This window comes from Artibeus jamaicensis, unplaced genomic scaffold (assembly GCF_021234435.1).
Source record: "Artibeus jamaicensis isolate MK-2021 breed Jamaican fruit bat unplaced genomic scaffold, CSHL_Jam_final scaffold_474, whole genome shotgun sequence".
Lineage (NCBI taxonomy): Eukaryota > Metazoa > Chordata > Mammalia > Chiroptera > Phyllostomidae > Artibeus > Artibeus jamaicensis.
Genome location: NW_026522046.1, coordinates 25701097 through 25717107, shown reverse-complemented (window position 1 = coordinate 25717107; position 16011 = coordinate 25701097). Strand labels below are relative to the sequence as shown.

At 52.3% G+C, this 16011-nt stretch overlaps 1 protein-coding gene across 1 annotated transcript in view; it reads right to left on the bottom strand.

The window, feature by feature from the left end:
* The window catches only part of RARRES1 (retinoic acid receptor responder 1), a 31010-nt gene extending 17310 nt beyond the window's left edge, over positions 1-13700 (bottom strand). The window contains exon 1 of the mRNA XM_037126343.2: positions 13344-13700. Within this exon, the coding sequence (XP_036982238.2) occupies positions 13344-13643 (300 nt within the window). The 5' untranslated portion in view covers positions 13644-13700. The remainder of the gene's footprint in view (positions 1-13343) is intronic.
* Between the last annotated feature and the right edge of the window lie 2311 nt (positions 13701-16011).

The following is a 16011-nucleotide window of genomic DNA, read 5'->3' as shown; positions in this document are numbered from 1 at the left end:
TCTACATTAATACACCTTTGAAAGGCCCACCCCCAAGGGAGCACGTGGTCTCGTTCACTGTCCTGTAATCCAATCCCCGCCTTGTTTCCTCTGGCCTCCCCTGACCTCCCTCACTTCCCTCCTTAATTCCAGATTCGTCTCCAGAGAAAGTGGGGTCTTGCTCCCCGGCGCAACCCCTCCACTTGGCTCAGATTCTCCACAAGTCTGGATGTTACTCAGGTCAACCACAAAAACAGTCTTTTTTATTGGTGATGTCACTGTGCTTATTTTAAACAGAGTGCTTAAGATACTATTTGTCTCAACAGTATTCTGGAAACGCGTGGACGCCAGGGAGGGGCCGGTTCTCCGTTGGGAGAGCACTGGGGGCAGCGGCTGGGAGCTGGGTCAGGGTGCAGCCCGGCCCTTTGAAGTGTTGTTTTCCTCACTGATTCGATTTCCTGACTTTGTTTTAATTAGGCACTCTTAAAAGCACCTACATTTTGGTCAGAATGGATTTTTGTATTTTTAGCTGTACTTTATCATTGATCAAGTTTCAGCTCTTTTATCTCCCGCTGAGTCACGAGTTCCCCTGAGGTGGCTCTGCCGGGCCTCCGCAGATAAGGCCCCCGCCCCCGCCCCGCAGGCCTCTGTCTGGGACTAAGTGTCTCCATCCTGCTGTGGGTGGAAATTATTCCGGGATAATGAGCTGCTACCTGTTGGGAACACTGTGCGGGTGCAGCACACAAGGAACAAACGGAAACAGGGCTTCCCTCCGGGCAGGCAGGTGGGGAGAAGGGCTTCCCACAGGCCGCTGGAGGGCTGATTATGTGGTCACGCGTGGCTTAAGAGCTATGCAAGGATAAGGAGAGATTGATCCAGCCTATAGATGCTGCACTTTTATGAGCTGAGCTCTGAAGATGAGAAAGAAATGGATTTGGGGGGCTTGGGGGTGGGGGTGGGGAAATCAGTCCCCACGGAAGGAACGAGGAGGCTGAAGCCCCGAGCGGCAGAAAGAGGGGAGCCCGGATGAGGAAGAGGCGGCGGGTGGGCAAACATGGCCCCTGCGGGCTGCACTAAGAGTTTTATCCGGAGAGAAACTGGACGCCCTGGGCAGGGAGGAAGGATTTGGAGGAGGCTGGAGCAAGGAGAACTGGTGCTGGAGCGAGGAGGCGTCTGGAGCGAGTGGAGAGACCGCAGGAGGCCGGCTGATGGGGCGGATGAAGGAGGCGGGGACTGGAAATGCAGGGAAGCACGTGGTGGACAGAGAGGAGTCTGAGGAGAAGGTGAGCGCCAACGGTTTTGTAATTCAGGATCAGAAATGATCGCTAGAATACAAGTTTCACATTAAGGCAATATTATTAAGTCGATGCTTGTACTTACAGAAAAACAGCCAGCCGGCCTGCGGGGCCTGTGTGGGGACCGTCCTGAGCCGGCTCACATCCTTCGTGCTAACAGCTCTCTCCTGCCCACTGGGACTTATGGGTAACTGGAGAAATGGAACTGCAGGAAGCAGTGAGGTATCCCTGCACAATGACGGGACCGGCAATAAGTCAGAAGGTGGAGGGGCCGGGCGTTAGCTGGGTTGGGGAAGACCGCTCCTGCTCCTGCTCCTGCTAAGTCTTCAGAGAAACGGATGCAGGGGCTCACAAGAAACGCATAGGAGGGTTCTCCTTGAGGCGATCTGGGGTCCCAGGAGCTGGGGGTGCCTGCCACAATGTTGTGCCCACTGGCCACACACACACAGCAACACAGACAGGCCCTGAAGACTGTGTGTGACAACAGAAGTGACCAAATTCACGGCATCAATAGTGTTTGCAAGCACTTTCAAAATTAAGGTTTGCACACAAACCAACTATATCTTTTACAAAAACACTTGCCTGCAGAACAATACACATTAGACCATTTCAAGTGGCTGCTCCTGGGAGGTTGGGGTGATGGAAAAGGGGATGAAATAGAATAAATAGATAAACAGCAGAGAGAGGCCTCCAGGAACCTGAACCCAAACGTCTCCCCTCAGCACTGCCCCTGGACCAGCAAGCGCGCCAACGGGCTTTTAAAAAGACAGAAAGTCACTGACATGTTAAGTACCAAGTAACTCGGCATGGTGCCCCCACCCCCTTTCTTAAAGTCGTGTCTTTATTCTTTATGTTGTCAGTTTGATTAGATTTGAGGAGTGCGGTAAACTGCTCACTCTGTGTGACTTCGGATCTGGAAGCTCAAGGTCAGGTGGTCCTACCTCGGCCTTGTACACAGGTTGCTGCAGCCATGTGGTTCGAGGCTATTATTAAAAAGCAAGAAGCTAAGCAGACATTTCTGCAAGAGCCAGCCTGGTGCTGGGGGCAGGCAGCCGCTCTTCTCCCTGAGGTGAGGGGTCTTCCTGCACCGTAGGCCACAGCCCAAGTTCCTTCCACCCCCAGCTGCCAAAACTGTGCATCTGCACCCGGATTAGGAAGTCACACATTCCTTTCTTAAAACACAGCCAGAGGCATAGCACATTGTTCTAATGTCTTCCAGGAAAGGGCTCTTTATATAAAGAGCAAGCCAGCAAACACAGCAAATGACCTTGTGACTACAGAACATGAAGGAATGAATTAGTAGCTCTTTGCTACAGATTTCTTTTTAATTACAGCCATACGCCTCTATCTGAGGGGGGATGTTTTAAGACCCCCAGTGGATACGTGGAACCCTCCATATATTGTGTTATTTCTATACATGCATACCTATGATGAAATTTAACTTAGAAATTAGGCATGGTAAGAGATCAGCAACAGTAACTAATCATACAACGGGACAAAGATAACGACACACTGTAACAAAAGTTATGCGACTGTGGCCTCTTCCTCCTCCTCTCTTAAAATGTCTGATAACCACGAGGGCAACTGAGTAACGATTGTCTGGCGGTGTCTACAGCTGCAAGAGATGGTTCATGTCCCGGGCAGAGATTTCATCACGTGACTCAGAATAGCACTCAGGTTAAAGCTTATGAATTGTTTATGTCTGGAAGTTTCCATTTAATATTTTCAGACCACAGTTGACCTCAGGTAACTGAACCCGGGGAAAGCAGCCGTGGGGACGGGGCAGTTCCACGGTCTGTAGAAGAGAGGATGTAGGCACTCTCTCGTGTAGATCCTAGAACCGATTGCTTGACGATCAGAGACCTCTCATGACATTTTTTTTGTGTGTTTTATTTATTTTTTCTATAAATGTCTTGTGTTTTGCTGCCACTGGCCTTGAATACGGGCAGAACCCAGCCCCTCTCCAGCCTTCCCCGGCACACCTTCTGCACAGCACGCCTCGTAGCAGGCTCCGCAGGAGAATGGTCAGCACCGTGGTTTGGGGCTTTGCTTGCAGTCACCTGGGAGTTGGGGAGGAGGCAGGCCACTACTGATGTCCTGTTTTAGAAGAGTGCATAAGGGAATGCCCTCAAAGGACTGAACTCATCACCACACTGTGTGTGTGTGTGTGTGTGTGTGTGTACTTTATTTGGTGAAAAAATGCTCCCAAACCCTTTTTAAATCCATAGCAAACATTTCTTCACTGCTTGTGTGTAAAGCATCCTGCTAGCTCTCTCACATGCCTCACGTGGTCCTCACATGGGGCCCGAGTATCACCCATTGCATCAGTCACGAAGGCCCTTGGGCCTTAGCTGCTATCCCCATTTTAAGCATGAAGAAACTGAGGCACTGCGCAAAGTGAAAGGATTGCCCAGAGTCACAGATCTCGAGAGTAAGAAAGCCCCTCCAGGGCCGCCGCTCTTCCCTCACACGGCAGCAGGCTCTGTGTGTGTGTATGTGCGTGTGTGTGCGCATGTGCACACGATAGGTGGGGACTGTGCTTACGGCATGGTGTCTGCAGACAAGGCCACACTGAACCACTGAGAGGGAGACAGCCGGGCAGGGCGTGTGTGTTGTGTCCGAGTTTCCCAGGGCCCTGTGACAAAGTACCATGAACCAGGTGCCTTAACACAACAGAAATGGATTCTCTCTCAGTTCGGGGGACTCTTAAGTCCAAAGTCAAGGTGCTGGCAGGACCCTGCCTCTTCCTCGCCCCTGGTGCTGCCGTCAGTCCTTGGCCTGCACCGGCCTTGCTCTGATCTCAGCCTCTGACTGTAACTGGTGTTCTCCTCTCTCTAACTTTGCATGGCCTTCTCCTGAGGACACAAGTCATAGAGGCCCTACTGGTCCTCGGGCCTTGGTCACACCTGCCAGGACGCCACTTCCCAGTGAGGTCTTCCTCATAGGCATGGGGCCAGGGCTTCAGCACATCTTCTAGGAGGGCACAACCCACAACAGCCTGAAAATGAATGTGACCTGAGACTTCGGGAGGGGCCCTGAATGCGGTCTTTCAGGCCAGGTATAAACGGGAACACGAGCCAGTGCAGGTGGGGAAATCTGCAGGCAGACGAGGACTGAGACGAGCAGAGAGAAAGGCGTTCAGCACAAGGAGGTGATCAGCCAGGTGGGGGATTAGCAAGTTAGTGGAGGGGAGACTCGGAGCTGAGGTCACAGTGGGTGGGGGTGCCCTGGTGGGTGGGGGCCGGGCTACAGGAGGTCAGCCGCAGGACTCGCACTGCAACAGAACCTCCTGGGGGCTAGAACAGGGAGCCGGGGTCTGGGGTCAGCAAACTTTTGATTCAGTAAATCTGAGGCAGAGCCTGGGAATGGGCATTTTAAAGAGTTCTGGGGGATGTTGATGCCGCTGGTCCAAGGACCACACTTGGAAGAATTCTCTCTGGATGCTGAGTGGAGCCACTGAAGCCCTGAGGGTGGGGTAGGAGGTGACGCGTGGCTCCAGACAGTCACTAGAACGCAGCTGAATGAGGACAATTGGTTCTCTCCAAACGCCTGAGGGTATCACGAGGCCTAGATTAAGTGGAGGAACATTGTCTCCAAGTTCAGGGACCCGGAGTCTCTGGTAAATCGGTCCTTGGTGCCTTAGAAACTTAGGAGGCAGGTCTGCCCTCTGCTTCCGGGGGTGCAGTGGAGAAACTTTGTGGTGGCGTGGGACGTGCTCTTTCCAAGCAGGGACGTCTGGAGAAGGCCGTCTGGGCTAAACCAGTCTGTGGAGAAAGTCACTCCTCGCTTCCTGTCACGTGGCAGCCCCCTCGCCACCTGAAGATGTTCCCATGTGCAGCAGAAAGTTAGAACTGCACAGTCCAGTGGCAACTCGACAGAGTCATGTCTTATCCTCAGTACAAAGCTGTTTACTGTAAAACATAAAGCTTTGTTTTCATGGATCAAAGATTGTTCCTCCAGCACCTGTCTGGGCTACCATTATAGTAGATACGATACAATGTTCGTTTGTTTAAGTCATTGAACTATTGGAAATAAACCTGAGAAACTTGACGAGGGATAGAGGACAGGTGTTACTTATTCCCAGAGCACCTTTTGGAAACGTAACACTCCTTTTAAACTCAGGGGTGGTGCCCGGGAGAAACTTTGCTGTCACAGCAACGCGGTGACTCCAGGAGTCCCCGGAGACACACTTCTGCTGAGAGCTGATCTGCAGAAAGAGATTGCTGTGCGGTGGCGAAATGCCGTCCTTTGTTCTTCTGCCCTTGGTTGCCGGGCCTGGTCCCACCATGTTGTCTTCAGACTTCAGGGTCTCAGGTTGGGGGCTGGGAGGGGGCGCCACTCCAGCTGTCAAGAGCTCCTGGGTGACTCTGATTTTTTTCCCTTGTGCACTGGGCTTCACTGGCCTGACAGATTCAGCTTCTAAATGTCCCCTCCAGCCTCCACAGTTGGTAAGAAAACGTAAATGTCATGCCATTCCAGTAAAAGTGAACTTCATTTTATAAGGTTAGTTTTATGAGTCATGCTTAGTTGGAGACAAGTAAACAGCTCATTTGTGGATAAAAAAGGCTGCACTGTTCTTAGGTGCTGAGCAGAGAGAGCATCAGCGTATTACATTATATGCCAGAATTATCTTGTTGCATTTCCCTCTCTCGGGTAGTGCCAGATGGAGCAAACAAGTTTATGTAACACAAGTCCATGCCTTTCAGATCAGGCCCCGTCCCGTGGGGTCCAAGGCGATCTCTGCACATGGACACTTCGCTTTGGTAGGTGAAGTAGTAGAAGGGAGAGAGAGAAGGGGTAAACAGTGTGTGAATCTCTGTTTAGCCAACTGATGGCGGTACCGTCCTTGATCCCTTGAAAGGAGCCAGCGTGGAGATGGCCGGAGGCAGTGTTCTCTGCAGCCTTGCCTCTAGCTAAGGGTGGGGCTAATTAGAAAAGGCTGGTTGTAAGAGGGATTCGAGGAGCTGTCTCCTGCCTGCCTCTAGAAAGGCTGGGACTGGTCGGGGCCTGGCCTTGTCTCCTGTTCCAGGTGCCCAGTGGTCTCAGCACCCTTCCAACTACCTTTGTTTTCATTTAAAAATATTTAGTATTTCTCTCTTGCAGGACCCTAGGCTGGCACAGTGGAAGGGATGAACAGGTAAAGAGATGTACTGCCTTCCACACTGGAGAAGCAGGCATGCCTGAGCGTGTGCACGCACACACACACACGCACACACGCACACACGCAGAGCGGAAATCAGTTGGCTGTTGAGGACCAAGGAGAAAGCGGTGCCCGACAGGGTGTGGAGGGCAGGCACTTGCAGACGTAAGGAGATCGCCTGGCCTGCAGAGATCAGCCAGGCGAGAGGAGGGACAGGAGCCCCCCATCCAGCATGACCTGGCATGAGCTCACAGCCACCGAGAGGTGGGTATGGTGGGCCTGAGTGACCGCCCCAAAAGGTGCCCTCGTCCTAGTCCCTGGGACCTGCGAATGTCACTTTACATGGCACAGGGGACTTGGCCGGTGAGGTTAAGTTAAGGATCCGGAGATGGGCAGCGTGTCCTGGGTCATCTGCAGTGCACGCACAGGGTCCTTCCAGGAAGGACACAGAAGTGTTGCACTTGAGGGAGGCTTCGAGCTGCCTGGGAGACGGGGACAGAGCAGGAGCCAGGTGTGCTGGTGGCCTCTGGCAGCTGGAAAAGGCGAGACTGCCCCGGAGTCTCGAGGAGGAAGGCTTTCCTTCCAGGACCTTGACTTAGCGCAGGGAGACCCATTGTGGAATTCTGAGCAGAATTAGAAGAAATACCTAGGGTTGTTTTTCACCTGCCAAGTTTGTGGTCATCTGTTACAGCAGTGACACTGACACAGATTCAAAATCACATGTGATCTAAATGTCCCGTTGTGTGGGCACACCCCGTGGGGCCGCCACGGGAGCGTGCGTCTCGCACACAGCGATGGTACAAGGTCCCCTTTCATCACTGGTCTTGACTGACTAGAGACATCCCGAACAAGCATAAGAAGCCCGAGTGGAGATCTGCTGTGGCTACTGTCCCCAGCCACTGTGGGACCAGCTCCGCAAAACTCGTCAACCCAGGCACCGTGGCAAAGGCAAACGAACGCCACGGCTGCGTGAATCTCTGGAGTGAACGATTGCCAGTGTGTTGAGATTGAGGGTCAGGTTGGATTTGGGAGAGTGTGTGTGTGTCGCATTCCATGCCCTGTTAATAGCAGGCCTTTTAGGGCTGCGTATTTACATTTGCTCTTCAGCAGAACGACCTAGGTCCTTCCAGGAAGGGTGTGCAGCCAAACTGCCTCCTGGTGCTGAAACTTACAACTTACCACCAGTGGTCTTTATTTGGGGCCACTACTAATGCTCTGTGATCACACACACCCTTGGCCATGACACCTCGTGTGGCAAGACAAGTGGGAAATGTTGTAGGCTGGTAAAAATGTTTGTGATTCAAAAACAATTTATTACACACCAGTTAAAGGCATTCCTACTTCCTAGCTCGTCCAGGAGTTGGCTTGGGTGACCGGGCCAAAGGGCCAAAGGGGCCAAGCCCCACGTTTACCCCCAGGGCCAGGTGGCCTCTTTCCCACCCCCTGCTGGCCCCAGACTCTGCAGTCGGAGCCTGCGGCCCAGGCGGATGCTGTGGCAGAGGCCGTGGTGCACCTGTGCCTCGTCAGCAGGAGCAGGGCCCGGGAGGAAGGAGGGCCAGAGCCCCTCGCTCGGTTCTGTGCTTTCTGCATATTTAGGTTTCTCCTCCAGGGCAGTGAGGGCGAGGAAGAGCCCAAAGGCACCTCGCAACCCCACCCCCACTCCTGCTCTTTCATCGAGTCTGTAAAAGCACTTAGGAGCCTTCCTCGCGTGAAAGTCCAGATTATTGCACTTTGGCATTTTATTACTGATCTCCCCCCTCCACATTCGCTGTGGCCTGTTCCATTCTCCAGTTTTTGCTTCATGTATTGCCTTCCTAGTCTTGTGAACAATCATCTCTTGAATTATCGATGTTAATGGAGAGAAGACTTCAAGAAGGGCAGCAATTAGATGAATTATGTGGTATTAGAGTGCTTTATAGATTGAAAGGTGATGAAGGAAGGTTTTTCTTAGTAGGGTGGGTGGTCACCTGACTGCCTTGCGGCTCGGAGGACAGGCCCCAGTCTGCCGCCAGCCAGAGGGCAGGCGCCCTCAGGGATCCAGACGGGAGCCCAGCCCGCCTGCACCGGGGAGGCCTGATCTTGACAAAAGTCATTTGTTTTGCTCCCAAACTTGCTTAAACCAGGTGTGCTTATTTCCTAATTGCATAATTAATTGTTACATAAATTGGTGAAGAGTGAGCAGCAAAAAAGATGTCATGTCCACGAAATCCAAGTGAAATTATATGGTAGAAGAAATTGATAACGTTAAGCCTCTAAAACCCCTATTGTTGAATTCGGTGTGGATGAGTCAAGACTGTACAAAAAGAACCTGGCCCCAGTGGCTCGGTTGGTTAGTGTGTTGTCTCAATATGCCAAGGTTGTGGGCTTGGTCCCCGGTCAGGGCACATGTAGGAAGCAGCCAATGAATGCGTCAATAAGTGGAACAACAAATTGATCTCTCTCTCTCTCTCCCTCTCCCAGTCTCCCTCCCTCTTCCCCTCCCTCCCTCTCTCTAAAATCAATAATAAAAAAAAGATTGGGCAAGAAAAAAGAAGGAAAAGGAAAAGCAGAGGATTATGCACTGTATTCTTAGTGGGTGCCCCCTCCACCGTAAGTAAACCAAAACACAAATCACAGATCCTAATGGGTGTGTTTTCTTGCTAAAAAGACTGCAAGGACTGCCAGTTAGATACCCTTAGCCCTGTAACAAAAAACAGGAGATATGATGGCATGTACCTTGATTTTAAGTTAGATGGAAGCAATTAGGAAAGCACAACTTTCCACCACACTTTGGTCAGCTGTTTCAGTTATGTGTCTAACTACTGGTCCAGCCCAGGCCGGGCATCCATTCTCCTTAAGCGCCCCATTCCCAGACACACTGGCTGACCCCCGAGTGGGCTGACATAATGAAGTGTGTGCACACAGAGATCTCAGCCAGTCTCTCTGCCTGTCAGGAGAAGGCTGGCCTCTCACCAGCTGCTCAGGGGAGGGGCCAGGTGTGCCAGGACTTGCTGAGGGGCCAGAGGAGACCTGTCTAAGTGTGAGAGGCAGTGCTGAGCAGCGTGGAGTGGGGCTGACTCAGGATACTCTGGGTAGTGTAAGAACTTTCAACAGTGCTCAAAATCACCCACCGCTGATCCTGAGGCTGTGCCATGTGGTATCAGGAAAGTAGCAGCTTCCGTGGGCATGGAAGATCAGGGTATGGGCAGGAAGGAAGTGGCATCAGGCAGGGGGAGTGAGGGAACAGAAGCCACGGTCTGTGACTTTGCCATACAGTTAGCAAACAAAACAAAACAGAACAAAACAAAACGAAACAGAACAGAACAAAACAGAATGCTTGCTAACTCTTGCACCAGTTAGCCCTGATTCCTTCTCAACACTTAATTGCACCACAGCCATTAATGATTACATTTCACCACTAGAGGGCAACAGTGTCTCTATGGTATAATGGATTCTTGCAGAACCAAGAAATCACTTAGAATGAAGAAATTTGGGAGCGGGGAGAGATCTTAAAAATCATTTGGTTCCCTGACTTTCAATTTCATTTAGCTGAAACCCACAGCGGGAACTGTATTCTTCATAATGACCTAGTTCACACACACATATATATTTGAAACACCGTAAGGCACTACTGACCCTTTACTTCAGCTCATAGTTTGTATTCCAAACCATCTCGATAAAAACCCACAAAACAACTGCAACCTACTAAATTGATTCCACAACCCACCAGTGGGCCATGAGCTTGAAAACTCTGCCTTGGTCCCAGCCTCTCATCCTCCAAAGGGATGTGCTGACCCCGAGGACGGAGAGGGATCCGGACCTGCTACACTTCTTTCCCCCACCCAGCCACCTGCCCACCCTGGGGTCGGACCTGGATGCACGACAGACATTGTGCAGCAGCTGGGCGCTCAGTTTGAAAATACACTGACTGGGACAAGAACACAAGCCTGCGTTTCCAGGATCTACCAGTTTTCACTTATCAGTGCTACAACTGCTCTTCTAGTAGCCTGGGCAGAAACCCCTGGGTCACTACCTTGGAATCTTCATGTGGGTGGTGTCTCTGCTCCTCGTTAAAGCAGCGGAGGGACACCAAAGCTGAGTGAATCTCAGACACCTTCCTGATGATCCCACCCCAGTCTGAATTAGGGCCACAGTCTCCAGCCCAGTGCCTGGCACATAGTAAGTGATCAAGAAATAACTGATGGATGAATGGACTGCCCCTCAGTATAATGGTAACTAACATTTTATATTTTACAATTGGTACTTTTATCACCTTAGATGACTCTTAAGAATAACTGGCATGGTTGGCAGGACATGAATTATTTCCATTCCAAATGAGAAAATATCCAGAAAAGACTCATCTGAGCTTCTGTGGGTTGTGTGGCTCATTGGGGGCAAAGTGAGGAACTAGACTGTGGACTCCCTACAAGGACCCCTTGCTGGTCCCCCATATTCTGGAAAGAGTCCACGGCGGTTCCTGGTAAGAGTCAGCATGCCCGCTCCTCTCCGCCACCCACTCCTCCGCTTCTGCCACCCCCGAGGGTCCTGGCATGCTGCTGTCACGAGTTTGTCACACGTTTACGATACACCCACCCCAGGCTGCCTTGATCACCCTTGGAGGTGGGAGCTTCTTTAGCGACGATATTTGGAGGAGGCAGAAAAGTGGAGGACAATAATGTCACTGAATTCCTGGGAGAAAGAAACCACTTCAGTCTCTAGAGATTCTTGGCCCTGAAGGTTACTAAGCTTTCTCTCTTCCTCGGCTCCTTGGTTTTAAAAGACAACTATTTCTGGAGGGAATGCAGAGGTAAACCGGATAACCATGGAAGTTATCCTTTCTTAGGGTCAGTGCTCTGGATTCTTCTACTTAACTCCTCCCTTTCATGTATACCTGCCTCTAATTCACTTTTAATACTTTTTTTTAAGTGAAAGTGCAAACATATTTAATTCCCCATGACTTCTAATTAATTGACTGATTTCCTCCACCCTATCCCCTCACTTTGGCAGAAGCATCTACTATTGCAGATGAAAAGCAGTAATTACAGAACATTTACACAATGGAGTACTACTTGGCCATGACAGTGAAGAAAATTTCGCCCTTTGCAACGGCATGGATGGACCTGGAGAATACTATGCTAAGCAAAAGAAGCCAGTCAGAGAAAGACAAATTCCATATGGTTTCACTCCTATGTGGAATCCAGTGGACAAAACTAATAAGGAAAATGGGGACAGACTCACAGACAGAGAGCAGGATGACAGCTACTGGGGTTGCGGGGGAAGTTAGAGGGCGGAGGGATTGAGTAAAAAGGAAAAAGGAGTCCTGGACATGAACAACAGTGTGGTGATTGATGGGGATCAGCGGGTAAAAGGGGACTAAATAGTAATAGGAAAAATATAATAAAGATTAAATAGAGAAGAACATCAATAATTTAAAAAGCCCTGGCTGGTGTAGCTCAGTGGATTGAGTGCGGGCTGTGAACCAAAGGATCGTGGTTCGATTCCCACTCAGGGCACATGCCTGGGTTGTGAGCCGGGTCCCCAGTGGGGGCCATGTGAGAGGCAACCACACATTGATGTTTCTCTCCCTCTCTTTCTCCTTCCCTTCCCCTCTAAAACCCTTTCCCTCTAAAAATAAAAAATAAATGGAACACTTCATGATTTAAAAAAAAAAAACAGTAACTGAGCTCTTTTTGGAAAGGGATTTTTTTTAAAACTCAGGGTTGAGAGCAAATTTATTTTGTGAAAGATGCCAGGTTTTTTCCTCCCAAGGGGTGACTTAATGCATGAAAATGCCAAGTATTTTATTTATTTTTTAATAGTTTTAGAAGGAATAAAAAGTCCCTGGAATTTGCAAAGTGGGGTGCTGCAGACATCCAGACCGGGCTTTCCATTCCCGCTGGCCGCCAGGCAGCAGAGCCTCTGGGGAGCGGCGGCTTGCTCCTACCTGGATAGCTAAGTTCTAAAACTCTGTTTTATTCCTTTTTCTGAACTTTTTTCCTCCCTGAGACAGCGAGGAGTGTTAAAACAGGTGACGCGAATAGGTTGTCTTTTCCTAGGAACACTTTGATTTCATCCTTCAGTAAATTTAGCCACCCTGGCTGCAGAGTTAAGTCTTTGAGGGCCCCGGTCCGAGCCTCCAATGGCCTTTCCCGCGACTACAGCTGACACCAGATAGAGAACAGCCTTCCACTCAACTCCCACCGGCCGTCTTTCAGACTCTGCCTATTTACACGCTAGACTCGGTGCTAGATTCGTTGAGGCTGAGTCTGCACGCTCTGTGGAGTATGTAGGAGTCCGTGGAAAGAGAATGGTTACTTTGGGGGCAGACCTAGTGTAGTTCTGAAACTTCTGTATTTTCCGTTTGATGGAGAGCGGTGTAGCTCTCCAGTCACGACGTGACCCTTACAGTCAGGGCCTTGTAATCGGTAACCAAACCACCAGCTGGAACGTTCTCCTTCAGTCTGTTCACTTAGAAAATGCCAGGATGACCAAGGTGCCTCTACCCAGGCAGGTGTGTAAATTCAACCACATCCTGAAGCCCCTGTACAGGGCCGCAATCAGCAAGCCAGTGGGTCCGCGGCCCAGCGTGGGAATTGGCTTAGAATTTGAATCGGTAAATCAAATTCTCCCAAGGCTTCTGCTGGAGTCACTGGCGGGTCATGTCCGCCAATAGCAACCACCCCTGGGTGTCCCCAGCCAAGATCGAGCCTTGCCTTTCGGGCCTGTTCCTCAGTTTCCCCAGACACCTCGTTCCCAGGTATGGGAGGTGCCCTGTGAAAATATTTTGGCTACGCAAATGCCGTAAAGAATCAGCCCGTCTTCCGTGAACTCTGAACACCAGCGTGCGCCTCCCGCGCCCTGGACACTTCAGCGGCGCCCGGGCACCACCCCGCCTGCGCGGCGGTCCCGCGGCCGGGCCCACGGGCGCCCGACGCCGCTCCCGCACTCACCCACGCGCTGCCGGCCTGCACCAAGGACAGCTCACGCAGGGCGCTGGGCGAGCCCACGCGGAAGTTGAGGAAGTGCAGCGCCGCGTGCGCCGCCTGCTCCAGGATCCCCCTCGGGAGCGCCCAGGGCGGCATCCGCGGGTAGTAGTCGTCGTACTCCCGCGACACGCGCGGCCGCACCGGCACCGCCCCCGCCCCCTGGAGGGCGAGCAGCAGCAGCAGCAGCAGCGGCGCGAGCAGCGGGGCCGCGGGGCGCGGGCCCCGGGGCCCGGGCGCGGACAGCGGTTGCTGGCGGAGCTGCATGGATGCGGGCGGGCGGGCTGGCGCGGCGCGGGACGGGCCCAGGCTTGGAGCCGGCGTCGCGGGCGCTCGAAGAAATAAGGCCGCAGCGGCCCCGCCCCTCCGCCCCCGGGGCCGCCCGCTGTCCGGAGCCCCGGTCCCCGATCGGCCGCGCCCTCTCGGGAATTCCCGCGGACCTTGGCCCCTGCGCCGCGCCCCACTCGGCCTGGGACGCGGCGGCGCCCTGGCGGCGCGGGGCGGGGGGTCAGACCCCCGCGCGGGCCGAGGAGACTCCTCCCGAGAGGGCGCCCCGCCGCCGCTCCCCCAGCCCAGCGCGTGGACCCAGCTTTTCTGCCCTGCAGGTGCTGCGGTTTCAACACCTCGGGTTTCAGCGTCAGTTCTTGAAGACTTGGCGCTGTGACTTCCCAGAGGGCGAAGTCGCGGCGTTGGTGGTGGTGGTGGGGGGGGGTCAGTGTAGCACGATGACCGTGGAAGTGGGACAGGTCGCTGGAGAGCTGGGGCTGAAGAGGAGGCTGCAGTTGTCAGCCGGGCAGAGTCAGATAAGACCCAAGAGGCCCCACTGGTCTTGGGAACAAGTGGGTCATTGATAACCTTGGCGAGAAGCAGATTTAAAGGCTGGCGGTGGAAGCCGGATTCCAGAGGCGTGAGGCGTGGATGGGGCTTTAGGACACTGGAGGCTGCGAGGGAATGTTGACAGCTCTTTTTAGACACGTGGCAGTGAAGGGATGAAATGGCTACTGTTTTTGACCCACGGACAATAGTGTCAGCCCAGAAGAGCCAGGGGGTAGAGGGCAGAACTGATACTGCTGGGCGTTCCCAGTATCCAGTTTTCCATCTCTCTTCATTTTGTTAAGGGGTCCACCCCTTCCAGACACCTGCTGACTCCTCCGTCCCACTGTGGAGCCGAAGGAAGTTCCTTCAGACCCAGCATGCGTGATTCTGGATGAGATGCTGGGGGGAGGCTGGGCAGCGATGCCTGAATGGGGACCGGGCTACCATCTCTGAAGACACCCTTCCTCCCCACTTCTTCCTGTGGATGCTGACTGTCTCCTGTCTGTCTTGCTGCTGCAGATGTTTATGGGACAACTACTCTGCTCCAGACAATGAGAGAGACAATCTCGGAGTACACCTTCTAGACAGGGGGTGGGGGGTGGCCTAGACAATGAAACAAGCAGGCAAATGTGGCCTGTGTTGGATTTGGATACAGTTGTATGCAGTGGAGAAAATTCAAGCCCTCTTCAGCGGCGGGCAGGTGTGGGAGAGTCCCCCGCTCCCCCCCAGGCAGGAGGAGCAGCAGGTGCAGACACCCTGGGGCAGGAGTCCACTGAGCGTGTTTGAAGAAGAGCAAGCACCTGCAGCGGGAGGGAGAGTGCAAGGGGAAGAGTGCCAGGATGAGAAGCCAGGGGTCATGGGGGGTGGGAAGATCACGCGGGACCCACGGGCCTCATCATGTCTGGATGTGCCACACAGAGGAACACTTCTACCACCCTTGCAGCCAGAGAATGAAGCCCACCTGGAGAATGGCTGAGCGGAGAGAGGGGAGGAGCCTGGGTTCTTGACGACGTTGCCAAGCACCCAAATCAACGAACGGATCCTGGAACAGCCATGTTTCATTTTTAAAATGTTTAAATCATAGCATTCATTTGATAGACAGATTTTTCTGGGATATAGGAGAGTATTTCCTTTGCTGAGAATTGTCCATTCTTGACCTTTGTCCCCTGATCTGTGGGGTGTTTGCATTGCACTTCTAATTGATTTACAGAAGCTCTTCAAATCCTAGGGAAACTGGGCCTTGGTCTGTCATGGGTATCATTACTGTTTTTTTCTCAGTTCATATACAGCGTTTGTGTGTGCCGACTGGTCCACCTTGCCAAATGCCGTGTGCACGGGTGATAATAACTGCACAGCCTCTGTCCAAAGGGCCCGGCCTCTGGGGTCATACGTACCATCACTAACCCTGGTCTCTCCTCATTGGAGTTGGGTGGCTGAAGCCTTCTCCCTGCTGCAGGGCTGGCCCCCAGCCTTGTGCTGAGGTAGATGTGTCCCCACCAAGAGTGTCCCATGTGCCATGTTTCCTGGTTCCTTAGTCACTGTGCAGGTCATCATCATTTTTGTACAGAGAATTTGGTTTGTGTTTAAGAAACATAATGATATAAAAAAACTATAGTGATGTTTAATCATATGAAAAGATGTTCAGTACAGAGGGTGAGAGAATAAACTGACACAGCCTTTTTCTTGGGCTATTTGCATGTCCATCAAAATTAGCAATGTCCATAGCTCCTGACACAGCAATGCTACCTCGGGAGTTTATAGTAACAATAAATTCACACATGTACACAAAGTGGTGTGGATGAGACTGTTGGTCTCTGCA